This window comes from Loxodonta africana, chromosome 12 (genome assembly GCF_030014295.1).
Source record: "Loxodonta africana isolate mLoxAfr1 chromosome 12, mLoxAfr1.hap2, whole genome shotgun sequence".
NCBI classification, from domain to species: domain Eukaryota; kingdom Metazoa; phylum Chordata; class Mammalia; order Proboscidea; family Elephantidae; genus Loxodonta; species Loxodonta africana.
The window spans coordinates 37,107,227-37,121,157 of NC_087353.1; the positions used below are offsets into that span (position 1 = coordinate 37,107,227).

Genomic DNA, 13,931 nt, shown 5'->3' on the forward strand with positions numbered 1-13,931 from the left:
GGCAGAGGAGCAGTACGAGCCTGAGCCCCAAGCTGAGAGAGCACAAAGGCTTCAGAAAGGGGAAGGTATTTGGAGTTGCTGGGCATCACCTCTGGGGTGGAAATAGTGAGAGCTGCTGTTAGAAAAGTGGCCCAGCCCACACCCTCAAGCATCTTCTTGGTACCTTGTTCTGCAGGATAGGATTTAAAGCAGGAGAGTAAGGTATGATGATCAGATTTGAGTTTTAGAAAAAAACATATGGGCAGTTGGGTGGAGAATGGATCCAGAAAGGGCAAGATTGGGGGCAGGGAGACTGGTTGAAATAGGGTCAAAGAAAACTGAGCGGTGCCTGAGCCGTGGCCAGGGCTGTGGACGTAATGTGGAGGGCAGACCCGACCTAAACCTCCCATCTGTGCCTGCCTCGCTGTGGCCTGTCTGACTGAGGTAGCCTCTTCTGTATCTTCACCTCCCTCCTGACTGAGGATCACATCAGGCCCAACTGGGCAGGGAGCCAGACAAGTCATGGTACTACTGAGCAAAATTCGATCCTCGATGAGTCAGAGGGCCCTTCAGAACATCGTGGTTGCCTAGGTCTCCATGACAACGCTGAAGGGCCTTATGTTCAGATGTTCAGGAGAGCCACCTGGGGGATGGTTCTGGTTAACAGAGGCCAGGTGCATGGAGTTGAGCTAGGGTCTGAAGGCCAGAGATTTGGGCAACTTTCTAGTCCTCTGACCTCGGGGGGATCATTCTAATGAGTTACCTGGCCCATGAAATGGGGATCACTCATGCCAACTGCCCACTCACAGGGCTACTACTATAACGATCCAATGAGACTTACATAAAGGACTTTGTTACCTATAAAGTGAGTCTGTAGGCCTGGATGGTATTACCCTATCATATTCTTTTTTATACTTGAGGAAAATGTGGCCAGAGGGGTCCACAGGATCTTCTTCTCACAGTAGGGGATGGGGGTGTAAAGTTCCAACCGGTAACTGAAATGTGTGCATCCATGTCGTTCTGGGCTGTGTGATGTTGCTGAAAAAACGCATGACTTCAATGTAACTATGGCTTGATTGACATCCTGTCTACGATACTTTTGCCATGCGATTTCGGGCAAATCATGCCTCCCTCACCTGTGAGGTGGGGCTGAGAGTACATGCTTTGTGGGCTTGTGAATATTAAATGAACTAACATTCTAAAGCCCTTTGTGGAGCCCAGAGATGGTGCTTAATGGATGCTGACTGTGATGGTGCCCTCTTTGTGTCCCATCAGAGCTGCTGTTTCCCTGAACGACCCTCTCTCTGGTTTGTGCCAGCAGGTCCGGGCTCTGTTTCCCTGTGAGAAGCAGCCTCCATCCACCGAGATGTCCCGGCACCACAGCCGCTTTGAAAGAGATTACCGGGTGGGCTGGGACCGCCGCGACTGGAGTGCCAACGGCACACATGGGACCACCAGCATCTGCAGCGCCACTGCTGGGGCCGGTGGCAGCACAGCCAGCAGCCTTAGTGCCCGGCCTGGCCTCCTGCCATTGCCCGTGGTACCCTCTCGGCTGCCCACGCCTGCTACAGCCTCCGCTCCCTGCACCACTGGCAGCAGTGAGGCCATCACCAGCCTCGTGGCCAGCTCTGCCTCAGCCGTCACCACCAAGGTAAGAGCTGGTGTCCTCCGGCCTCCCCTCTTGCCCCATCTAGCGTCTCAGGCTCTGTAGGGTCAGCCTGCAAGCTGGGCTCCATGTTCTCAGAACACCCGCTTCCCTGGAGCTGGGCCCGGCAACTGTGTCTGAGTGTTAGCATGGGCTTTATTTTACATCAGGTCTCTCACTGTGACCAACTAGTGCAACAGGCAGATACGGAGGCTACCCATTGCCCTATGCCGTGTTGATTAAATGCTATTTAATGAGTGAAATCACAGCGAAACTGGGAGTTGGCAGTACAGGTTTCCCCAGTAGGTGAATTCAGACCCTTCAAGTCCCCCCCGCCTCCCATGTCAACAATGACTAGGTTTGCAAAAAGAAAAAAGACACAAGCAGAAGGGTCCCGGGAAGAGTCACACAGCACTCACTCCTCGTTAACCTCTGTGTTGAGTATTCTTGCCTCCGCTGCCTCCCCCCACGCTCACAACAACCCGTGAGGCCAGCGCTTGGATCAACCCACCGTGCCATCAAGGGCACGGAGGCACTCAGAGTTCATATTTACTGGCCTCGGCTGGTAGGGCCCTTTCACGTGAATCCACAAGGCAGCAGTCTGCCTCAGAGGCTTTAGCCCCAGGCCATCCTGTCTCCTCTGGCCGCAGGGGCTCCAGCATCAGAAAGGGTCTGATGTAGAAATCAATGTTGTCCAGGCTCTTGCCTGACTCTGGGTAGAGGCTGGCCCTCCCCCAGGGCAGTCTGAGCCCCAAGGCAAGGGGACCAGGCCAGTGTGCAGGAGACCACACGACCCCATAATCCCTCCCCAGGCCTCCTCTGTCTCTGCCAGCCATTCAGAGCCGCCCCAGGAGCCTTCTTGGTGCCGGTGTGTGCACACACGGCGTGTCTTTGCTGCTTTCATAAAAGTTGCCGGAGAAGTTAAAGGCAGGGGAGCCCAAGCCCCAGCCATTGTGAGGTGTCTGTGGTGTTGGAAAGCCGCGCTCCAGGTGTGCTGCCGCCTTTGTCCCTGTGGTTTTCAAAAGTCCCTTTCAGCCCTGCTTCCCATTAATAACCGTGAGTGCTGCTGGCAGCAGGGCTCGTGGATGCCCGAGACAATGGAGCTATTTGAGGCCGGCTTGGAGCACTCCGACATCTTGCTGCAGTGCCTTATTGATTTTATTTTCCTGTTATGAAAACATCGCCCCACTGAGGCAGGGAGGGAAGGAATGTTGGATGGAGGAGAGGTGTGTAGGAATTATGTGGACCCACTGTCCCCAGACCAGCCAAACACGTTCCTCCACTGGATGCCAGCCCCCAGGAAAGCTCCAGATTCATGACCTCTGCCCAGTGGAGCCCGCCGGCTGGCCCTGCCACCCACATCTGGCCGCCCTCAGCAAGGGCAGCTGTTGGCCATATGGAGAGTGGCAGCTTCTCAAGCTGACTGCTGGGCTGGAGGTGGGAGGGAGAAGCTGGACCTGGGAGACTCACTTGGTGATTTCTTTCCTCTCAAGGATGGATCCTTGTTAGCAATGGCACCAGCTGCCTCCCGGGTCGGGGACTTTAGCTCTGCCAAGCACGGGGGGGTCGGGGGACTTGGCACTGACGGCCCCTCCTGCAGTACTGCCGTGACCACAGAGCCTCTCCTGTGCCCCAAAGCAACTCAGTACTCACCAGCCCTGACTGGCTGGGCCCCAATCCACAGGCACAGGGGAGGGAAGGAACCCAGCCTCAGATAGAAAACAACAGCTGGGACAAGGCCTGAGCTGGGCAGCTGGGAGGGGGAGTGGGGCGAAAGTTCATGGCTGTGAGGACAGCCTGCTCCTCGGCATGTGACAACAGCAGGACTGAGTTCAATTTGCCCTCCATAACCATCTCCTGCCCAGTTTCTTACCTGTAAGGACTTACATCTGGATTTTTCAGGGCACTCAGGGGACCTGGGTGTGCAGGGGGAGGGAGGACAGCAGCCAGCAGCAGCTTCCTTCAAGATTCCACTACCTCCGCCAGTTACCACCAAGTCCGTTCTGACTATGGCGACCCTGTGTGTTTCGGAGTAGAATTCCACTCTATAGCGTTTTCAGTGGTTGTGAGCTTTCAGAAGTAGATTTGCCAGGCCTTATAGGGTCGCTATGAGTCAGAATCGACTTGACGGCACTGGGTTTGGTTTTATGGTTTTTATTCTGAGGCACCTCCAACCTTTCAGTTAACAGCTGAGCACATTAACCATTTGCATTCCATCAAGGTCCATTATTAAATTTGGGCAGCGGTGCCTTTCTGCTATTCTGGCCTAGCTACTGCCCACCCAGATGCCTGCCCCCCACCTACTGGTGTAACCTCATGCCAATATCACATCAGTTGATAGACAGGCCCAAACTGAGGTGTCTGTGGTTTCTCTGGTCAGAAAAACAAGATATTTACCAAGAAGTGCAGTCTGGCTGTTGCCCTCGGGGAGTTCACGGCCAGTGTATAATGAGTCTGTGGCTGGACAGTGTGACTCAATGACTCAAGAATGTCCCTCCTGGTGGAGTTATTGGCAAAGGCAGCTTAGTGAAGTGGATAAAATAAAACAAGACTTTGGAGCTGGACTGCCTGGATTGAGTCCCACACTAACACTTGCTAGTTGAGCAAGCCTGGACCTCACCTCTCTGGGCCTCCCTTCTGTGAAATGGGAACAGATGGTAGTACCTGCCTGCTAGAGTTAATATGGGGACTGACTGAGTTAACACATGTAAAATGCTCCGAACAGAAAAGAGCCTGGCACGTGCTGAGTCCTATATAAAGGCTGTTGTCACCACCATCATCACTGTCACCACCATCCTGGTAAGGCCTCTGGGGCAAGGCCATGCCCGGTACAGAAAGGTGTTCATTGCTAATCTCACCAAGTGGAAAAGTCTTCAGATGAGAACCAGGAGCTAGGCCTCAAGTAGCAAAGACAGGAAATTGTGTTTCTGGGTGGTTGGGGCTAAAGGTAGGTTGGCCACATGGGGCAAGCCAGAGCTAGGAGGGCAAAGGGCATCTGGTGGGCCCCAGGCTGAAAAGGAGTCAGCATTGTCTTGGAAGCCAGATGATTGAGTGAAGGGATTTTTAAAACGTTTTCCAGCTGGAGAGCCCTATCCTTGAGAAAAGACCAGTACGTAAAGAGAACCAAGATTCCACCCTGGGTGAAGGTGGGCGTGGGACAGAGCCACGGAGAAGCCAGGAACACAGCTGTGTGTTCCTCTCCATGGCTGTTCCTGCTGCCTCCAAGTGCAGTAAAGACTGCTTGAGTATGTCGGCCTGGCTTCCTCAGTGACGAATCTAGCACCACGCTGGGCCAGAGCCACCCTGAGGATTCAGGATAAGGGCCCCCAAGGAAGGTGACTCTCAGGGGACAAGTGTCAAGTCTAAGAGTTTCCCCTCAGTTGGGCTGGGGGCAGGACAAACCTCACCCACTCAGGGAGCGGGGCATCCCCAGGGCTCTTGGGGCCCTGCGTCCTCTGCCCTCACTGGCAGTGTAGAGACGCCTGTCCTCACAGCAACCTGAGCTGGTGGCCAGCTCCTCCCCAGTGCTGCGGCCTGCCTTCTGCCAAGCCATGTGGGAATGGTTCTAGCCCCCTACCCGGGGTGAGCGAGGCTGGCTGTGCTCCCAGTGGCTGGCTTACTAAGGTGATGACAATTCTTTCTGTCACTGGTGCCTTCAGGCCTGAGTTGATTTTTTGTTTTCTCATTTGTGGCCCAAAGAGTTCGTGGATGTTTTTATGAAAGGCCAACTGGACAAGCACGACTCCTGGGCCACTCAGGCACCAAGAGACCCTAGTGGGCTGCCCTCCAACCCACACACACACACACACATATGCATGCACACAGGCACACGCGCACGCATGTGCATGCACACACACACACATGCACACATAAACACACACTGCTCAGACCAATGCACTGCTCCCCTGGGGCCTAGATCAGCTTGGGAACCCCCAGAATATGAGTCCCCAGAGCCCAGAGGGGGGCGGGGGACCATGCTGTCCAGCCTCCTCATTTTGTAGGTTGAAATAGTGAGGAGGTCCAGGGAAAGAAGGTGACTTGCTGGAGGTCACCTAGTGAGCTAGAAACATAACTAGCCTGGACCAGCTCCTTCCCCACCCCACACTGCCTGGCATGATGCTTTCACCATGGCAACCATCATTGTAGCATCATTACGGTAACTTTTCCCATCCTCTCTGCCACTGAAATTTGACAGCAAAAAACAAATTTCAAGGAATAAAGTGGGCACATTTATCTCTTGTCTTATAGGTTGGAAAGTTTAGACTAAAGACCATGTTGACACAAAATGGCACAGCTGATGAGAACTCTAGCTCTTGAGTTAGACAGAACTGGGTTTGAACCCTAGCTAGGCCACTTACAAACTGAGTATCTCTCTGAGCCTCAGATTTTCTGTCTACAGAGTGGGAATAATAATAGTATTTTCCTCATTGGGTTGTTGTGAGGATTCAGTCAATTAATGCATGTAGGAAAGCTAAGAATAGTATCTGTCCCATGGTAAGCATGCAATACAAAGTTAAGTTTAAAAAGTTAAACCAGTCAATAACAAAAAATTAGGGAAAAGAAATCAAATACTTGGAAACTGAACAATACCCTGCTTAAAAAAAAGACTGGGTTATAGAAGACTTTAAGGAGGGAATAAAGAAATTCATAGAATGCAACGAGAATGAAAACACTTCCTATCAAAACCTCTGGGACACAGCAAAAGCAGTGCTCAGAGGTCAATTTATATCTATAAATGCACACATACAAAAAGAAGAAAGAGCCAAAATCAGAGGACTGTCCCTACAACTTGAACAAATAGAAAGTGAGCAACAAAAGAATCCAACAGGCACCAGAAGAAAACAAATAATAAAAATTAGAGCTGAACTAAATGAATTAGAGAACAGAAAAACAATGGAAGAATTAACAAAGCCAAAAGCTGGTTCTTTGAAAAATTAACAAAATTGATAAACCATTGGCCAGACTGACTAAAGAAATACAGGCAAGGAAACAAATAACCTGAATAAGAAACGAGATGGGCCGCGTCACAACAGACCCAACTGAAATTAAAAGAATCATATCCGGTTATTACGAAAAATTGTACTCTAACAAATTTGCAAACCTGGAAGAAATGGATGAATTCCTAGAAAAACACTACCTACCTAAACTAACACAATCAGAAGTAGAACAACTAAATAGACCCATAACAAAAAAAGAGATTGAAATGGTAATCAAAACACTCCCAACAAAAAAAAGCCCTGGCCCGGATGGCTTTACTGCAGAGTTCTACCAAACTTTCAGAGAAGAGTTAACACCACTACTACTAAAGATATTTCAAAGCATAGAAAATGACGGAATACTACCTAGCTCATTCTATGAAAAAGTTAAACCACTGATTGGGTCAAACCATGCACTGGGGGAAAAGCCAGTCCCCTGGTGGGCGGGTGCTGTGTAGACAGAAGGAAGGGTCATTGAACTGTCCCCCTCACCTGGCTGATGTGGCATGAGGTGAAGCTGAAGAGTGAGACACTGTAAGACGGCACCGCATTCCTGCCTGCCCCCAGGGGCAGCCAAGGCCCCAGCAGGAGGATGCTGCTGAGAAGGAGAATCGCCACTCCACAGCCAAGCCTGTTTGTGGGAAAGAAGGCAGCATCAATGCCCCGAAGTTGTTGCTGCATGAAATTTTAAATTATTCTCAGCAAACCTGCTTGACAGATGAAACAGAAAAGAAACAGCTTCATAAAATGCAATTTTGTTCTTGAAAGAATGGACTCTGCTGATGTCTGTGAAATGTACTGGAGGCTTTTTCTCCTTTTGGTCAGGCGCACTCGTGCTGAAACAGCCACGATGGCAGCCCAGTGCTCCCGCTGCTCCTTGGAGCTGAGTCCTGGACAATAAACCTAGGCTGGGGAAGCAGAGAGACTTAGTCTGTGTTGGAGGCGCAGAAGGAGCTGTGAATTCCACGGACTCCACCAGAGCCCCAAACACCCAGATTTGTCAATATTTATGAGCATGTGAAGGAGCCCAGGTGATGCAAGCGGTTTGCAATTGGCTGCTAACCTGAAGGTGGTGGTTCAGTCCCACCCAGTGGTTCCACGAGGAAAAGGCCTGGCAATCTGCTTTTGTAAAAATTATAGCCAAGACAGCCCTGTGGGGCAGTTCTGCTCTGTAATACATGGGGTCTTTGTGAGTCAGGGACCAACTTGCTGGCAGCTAACAACCACAGCAACAACAACCTGAGCATGTGGGACTTTCAGGTTGTAAATTTGTAATCATAGAGACGACCTTAGCAGTGGAAGTCTTCCTAGCTCGCCTTAACTTCTCTGGGAAGTGCTTCTCTTGGGGGAGATGATTTTTGATTCCCGTGTAGAATTATATGAATGACGGCGAGGCCCCATGTGGTAGGTCCCTCCTCCCGTGTGGTTCTGGGGGTCCCTGCATAGATGAAGGATGGTCTTGTGCACTTACAGAATGAGAAGGCCACCTCCCTTCCCTCTCCTCCTGCATTCACACTGAACAACAAAGGCCGCTAAGTGGGATTAGGTGGGAGAATCAGCCAAGCCCTTTCATAGTGAATTTCCAGGCCACAAGTGATTTTATCTGGACAACTCTTTCTTGCTTCATGAACAGAAATTTGTGATTTCCCTTGTGATAAATTATCAGGCCCTGATAACGCATTGTGAGACAACTTGTGCACGTTAGCACTGAGCTAATGGGTTTGCCTGCACTTGAAGTTGCTCTATGGGCTGATTATATCTTCATTGACTCAAACCCACCTGTCAGTCACAAAGTTTGTACCAAACTGAAAAATGTCATTATTTCCAAAGCACCCATTTCAAAGCCTACATTTTGGGGCAGAGCAGACCTAAGTGACTTGATCTTAAATTCCTGATTAAAGGAACAAAAAAAAGGAGAGAAAGTTATATATTTTCCCACATTTGTAAGGGATGGGCCATAGTCTGGACAAAAGGCAGCTGTGGATTCCAAAGTAAAGAGGTCAGAAGACGTTATTGGCTGGAGCAAGATATGCATATAAAGTCACTTTTGCTGTATAACAATCACCCCAAAACTTAGTGGCTTACAGCAGCAACCACAATTCTGTGGATTTCTGGTCAGTTCTGATTTGGGCTGGCTCAGCTGATCTCTACTGGGCTCTCATTTGTCTGTGGTCAGCTGCGGGGTTGGCTAGTGGCTGGATGATCTAGATGGCCTCACTCACACTTTTGTGGTGGACAGACTGTTGACCAAGTCACCTCAGTTCTCCTTCACGTGGCCTATCATCTCCCATCAGGCTAGCTCAGGCTGATTGACGTGTGGTCGCAGAGTCCCAAGAGCAGCAAGAGCAAGACACACTGTGCAAGCACTTTGCAAACTTCTGCTTGAGGCATGTGTGCTAAAGTCCTATTGGCCAAAGCAGGTCACCATGGCTAACCCGGATTCGAGGAATGGGCAAGAAAACTCCCGCCTTGATAAGAGGAGCTGCAACACCATATTGCGACCAAAACCAAAAACCAAACCCAGTGCTGTTGAGTCGATTCCGACTCATAGCGACCCTATAGGACAGAGCAGAACTGCCCCGTAGAGTTTCCAAGGAGCACCTGGCTGATTCGAACTGCCGACTCTTTGGTTACCAGCTGTAGCACTTAATCACTACGCCACCAGGGTTTCCCCCATATTGCAAAGAGGCAGGAAATAAGGATGGGAAGAATGTGAGGCTGTTTTTGCAGTATAACCAGTAACCAATTGCTGTCAGTTGATTCTGACTCATGACGACCCCATGTGTTGCAGAGTAGAACTGCGCTCCGTAAGGTTTTTCTGGCTATGGGCTTTGGGAAGCAGAATACCAGGCCTTTCTTCTGAGGTGCCTGTGGGTGGGTTCAAACTGCCAACCTTTCAGTTAGTAACCAAGCGTTTAACTGTGCAATCTAGGGACTCCTTTTGCAATACCCTCCCCAGTGTTTCCAGCATATTTGATTAGACACAGTTATTGGCACTCTAGCTTCTGGACAAGGCTTCCACGCCTCAAAAAGAAGAGATAGGACCCATCTCTTTCTCTCCTCTTCATGGCCTGGTATAGGGAATCAATTTGGGACGCTCATTGACTTACACACACTTACACACAACCTGTGTTATGCACATCCTGCCTACTCAAAGACTTGGGAGTGCACCCAGCAAGGATTGTGTCACTAGGGAGAAGTGTCTGGCTGGCCCCCAGGGAATCTTCCAAGGTACATTACCTTGGAGAATCCACCACTGGCTAGGATTTGACCCTTAGTCCCAAAAGCTCTAACACTTGACTCTGTCAGTGCCCCAGAGTTGGTGGGATGGGACACTGTCGTTCCTGAGGGTATTCCTGAGAGCGTTAGAATGCTAACCTGCCGATTTAGAATAAAAACTATCACCCCAAGAAGACCACCTCCCTGGAATTTGACCAGTGAATTCCTCCCTGTGAGAAATCGCATGGGAGCCAAGCTCTGATCAAAAGGCTTCCTGATAGGCCTGGAATCAGGCAGGTCTGATGCAGATACTCAATAGCCACAGACTGGGACAGGCCGATGCCACCCTCTCCCTAATCGGACAAATCCCATGCACTTCCTAAAAGCCCTTGGGAACGTCCCTTCTTAAATGAGGTTTTCTGCAAACAGCATCACTCAGAATAAACATAAATCTGTTTCTTATCCGGTTTTAATGGTCTTCCCTGTTTCACTCAATTACTCATGTTGCAATTAACGATTTTTTTTTCACTGCAAAAGGACAGTGTTTTAGCTACCTTATGGGTTAAATAGGCTTTAGAGAACTAGCCCGAGAACCTCATAGCCATTTATAACATTGTTTTTTTTAATAGGGAAAGTGTGTTCCAAAATCTAAACAGCCAAATTACAAATGAACTCTCAGAACCCAACCCCTTTGTTGGCTGGAAAGTGTCTGCAATGCTAAAAAGAACTTGGAGAAATAAACATAAAAAGGAAAACTTAATGTACCTCCAGATCATTTGTCCACCATCAGCCCCTACAAAGTTAATGTCATTTGGGTGAAGAGAACTTCCACCCAATGCAGACTGACCCTACCCCTGTTTTACTTACTTTCCATGATACCAAAACCAAACCAAACCCGCTGTCATCGAACCGAGTCCAGCTGATAGCAACCCTATAGGACAAGAGTAGAACTGCCCCAGAGAGTTTCCAAGGAGCACCTGGTGGATTTGAACTGCTGACCTTCTGGTCAGCAGCCATAGCACTTAACCACTACGCCACCAGGGTCTCCTCCCATGATACAGGCAGCCATACTTGCGTGAGTCCTCCAAAAGCATAATGCCTCCAAGAAGAGTCATTATGGAAGTTCCTGCAGAGAAAAGCTGACGTAACTTAGTGGCTGTTTCAGCACTCCATTCGCTGCCCTAAAACAAAGGCTTAGGAGAATTCTCTGTGCAGCTCTGGCTTCAATTGCAACTAGTCGTGGCGTATTAATTTGCATTGTGAATTTGCCTCACTAGTACCCATAGGCAAGAAACCTCCTTCCCTCTGGTAAATAAAGAGCCCTGAGAACTCTGCAAAGCGCGTAGGCACAACATCAGTATGCATTCCGAGACTCCTGCCCAACACCTTTCCTATTGATTGGAGTAAAATGCCTACTTTCCCAGCTTCCCCGCCTTCTACTTCGTAGGAGAAGATGGAAGAATACATCGTTCTTTCCTAGAGTCATTAAAAAGGGGTCCCTAGGTGATGCAAAAAGTTAAGTGCTTGACTACTAACCAAAAGGTTGGCTGTTCGAACCCCGTCACAGGTGCCTTGGAAGAAAGGCCTGGTGATCTACTTTTGAAAAGTCACAGCCACTGTGGAGCACAATTCTACTCTGACACACACGGGATCACCATGAGTTGGAATTGACTGGACAATAACTGGCTAGCACCATTAAAAGAGTCCTTGGAGCTGGGGGTGGAGCAAGGCCCTATCTCCATAGTAGAAGGCACCTTTCAGCACCTCCCTCCCTTCATTGGATACTTGGTGGCACAGTGGTTAAGAGCTCAGCTGTTAACCAAAAGGTCAGCAGTTTTAATCTACCAGTTGCTCCTTGGAAATCCTATGAGGCAGTTCTGCTCTGTCCTATAGGATTGCTACGAGTCAGAATCAACTTGAGGGCAACGGTTTTGGTTTGGTTTTTTGGTTCTCCCTTCGTTTAAACTGCTGGTTGTTTTTTGCCACAGAGTGCCTCAGGAAAACACTGCTGTCAGTCACACAGGGTCCCTCCTTGCCAGACCAGCTCCTGCAGCTCAGCCATCTTAGGTTAAGTTTGCTGTCCCCCTGCCTCTACTCCTGCCCTCTTTTGTCCTTGGAGGAAAAGCCACAGGGCTGCCCCCCAGCCCCTCCCTGGGCTGATCAGCAAGTAGTGCTCCCCATATTCCCTGTGCAGAGCTGTGGGGGGTGGAGGAAGTCACTCTTTCCAAGCCTGGCAGACGGAGCCCTGGAATATCTCCCATGCAGTCCCATCCTCCAGCCTTGTTCACACCTGGAGGGGTGAGGAATCCAAGCCCACTTGGATCCCCCTTGGCTAAGAGACTGGTCTTGGATTGATGGGGGGCTCGTGTTAGGAGGATCCCAATCACTCATCCTTTCAGATTTGATTTCTTTATTTAAAAAACATGGATTTGAATCACTGAGAGTTACCTGGGCAGAAAGGACAAACCCATGAAGTTGGTTTCATGGGTGGCCAGTCAGTCAGCAGCATCCTGAGTTGGTCCTGTTTCCCATTGGCTGTGAGGTGAAGGCCAGGACCTCCCACACTGAAGGCTTCTCTCCTTTGTCAAGAGTGGTTTTGCCCACCTCTCCCAGTCCACAGGGCAGCCCTGACTCCTCTGTGATTATCTTTGTGATTCTAGAAGAGCATCTGCCTGAGGCTACCCTGGGGAAGCATCTTTGCCAGGACAAGGGGACCCTCTGAGCACAGAGTAGCCTTTTTACAGACTAAAGTAAACCCAACTCAGGGTTCGAATGACATTCAACACGATCCAGATTAAAGAATTCCTGCCTCAGGTCAGAACTAGCCCTAAAGCTTGTAGGCTGGGGGTGGGGAGACAGGGAGAGGGGTGACCAAGCCTGCAGGTAAGTCAGGTAACCCTACCTGTGCAAGTGCAGAAGCTGAGAACAGCTCCAGGCCTGATAAAGCACCTTCATGGCCTGTGGCAGGTATTGATATTGTTAGCTGCCATCAAGTTGACCCAGACTCGTGGTGACTCCACGTGCAATGGGATTGGTTGTGATCCATAGGGTTTTTCATTGCCCGATTTTTCAGAAGTAAATTGCCAGGCCTTTCCTCCTAGTCCATCTTAACCTGGAAGCTCTGTTGAAACCTGTTCAGCATCATAGCAACTCACAAGCCTCTACTGACAGACTGGTGGTGGCAGCGCTTGAGGTGCATTGGCCTAGAATCAAGCCCAGGTCTCCCATGTGAAAGATGAGAATTCTACCACTGAACCACCAATGCACCCATAATGAATGTTGCTGGGTATCTACCCAACATCTATATTCTCTCCCTCTTCCTTTCTAATAGAACTCCAATTCTATTCAGGTATCTACTGCCTCCCAGGCTTTGGGGAAGTAGATCCCCAGCCGTGCCCCAGGTGGGATTATGATGGTTCTAAACCAGCTGTGGTAAGCCCATTCCCCTTAATTGCAATTGACTTAGGATGGGTCATGTGACCCACTTCTGGCTGATGGAAACTGAGGGTAATCCTGGTTGCAGATTTTGGAAAAGGTTTTCTTGCTTCTAAGAAAGTGTCACAAGAAAAAGATAATCTCTCCTCCCCTGGATATTGTCACATCTGGAGATGATGCCTTGAGCTGCTGTAAGCACTGTGCTACAAGCCCGAGGATGAAGCCAACACACAAGGGATGGAAGGAACAAGAGAATTCCAGAAATGCGGAATCTGGGCCCTAATGCTGGATCCCTGCCTGCCCCTGGGCTTCTTACTCTGTGAGCTAATACATTTCCTGGTATGTAAAAAATAAATAACCAACCGCCTCCACTGTATGAACAGCTCCGGAGCAAAAGCCACGAATGCCTTCTCTCTTCCACCTGCCAGGCCTCACCTGGCATATGGATTTGTAAAAACAGCTGCAATGACCTTTGTGAGTGCCCGTTCCCTATTATTCATTCACTCCAGCACTGATTCCTGCAACAAGCGTTTTGCTGTCTGTTGCTTCCCCAAATGCCAGCTTACTTCCACTGCACTCCACTGCTTCTGTGGGGCCACGTTTGTGTCTGAGAGAAATGCACCAGCACGGGCAGTACCAGGCCATGAGCCATTTGACCAGTTCATGCCCACCACCCA

The 13,931-nt window shown here is 49.7% G+C and overlaps 1 protein-coding gene across 1 annotated transcript in view; it reads left to right on the plus strand.

Moving 5' to 3' along the window:
* The first annotated feature begins 916 nt into the window (after positions 1 to 916).
* KLHL29 (kelch like family member 29) overlaps positions 917 to 13,931 on the plus strand; it is a 177,055-nt gene continuing 164,040 nt past the window's right edge. The window contains exon 1 of the mRNA XM_064295083.1: positions 917 to 1,630. Coding sequence (XP_064151153.1) covers positions 1,217 to 1,630 — 414 coding nt within the window. The 5' untranslated portion in view covers positions 917 to 1,216. The remainder of the gene's footprint in view (positions 1,631 to 13,931) is intronic.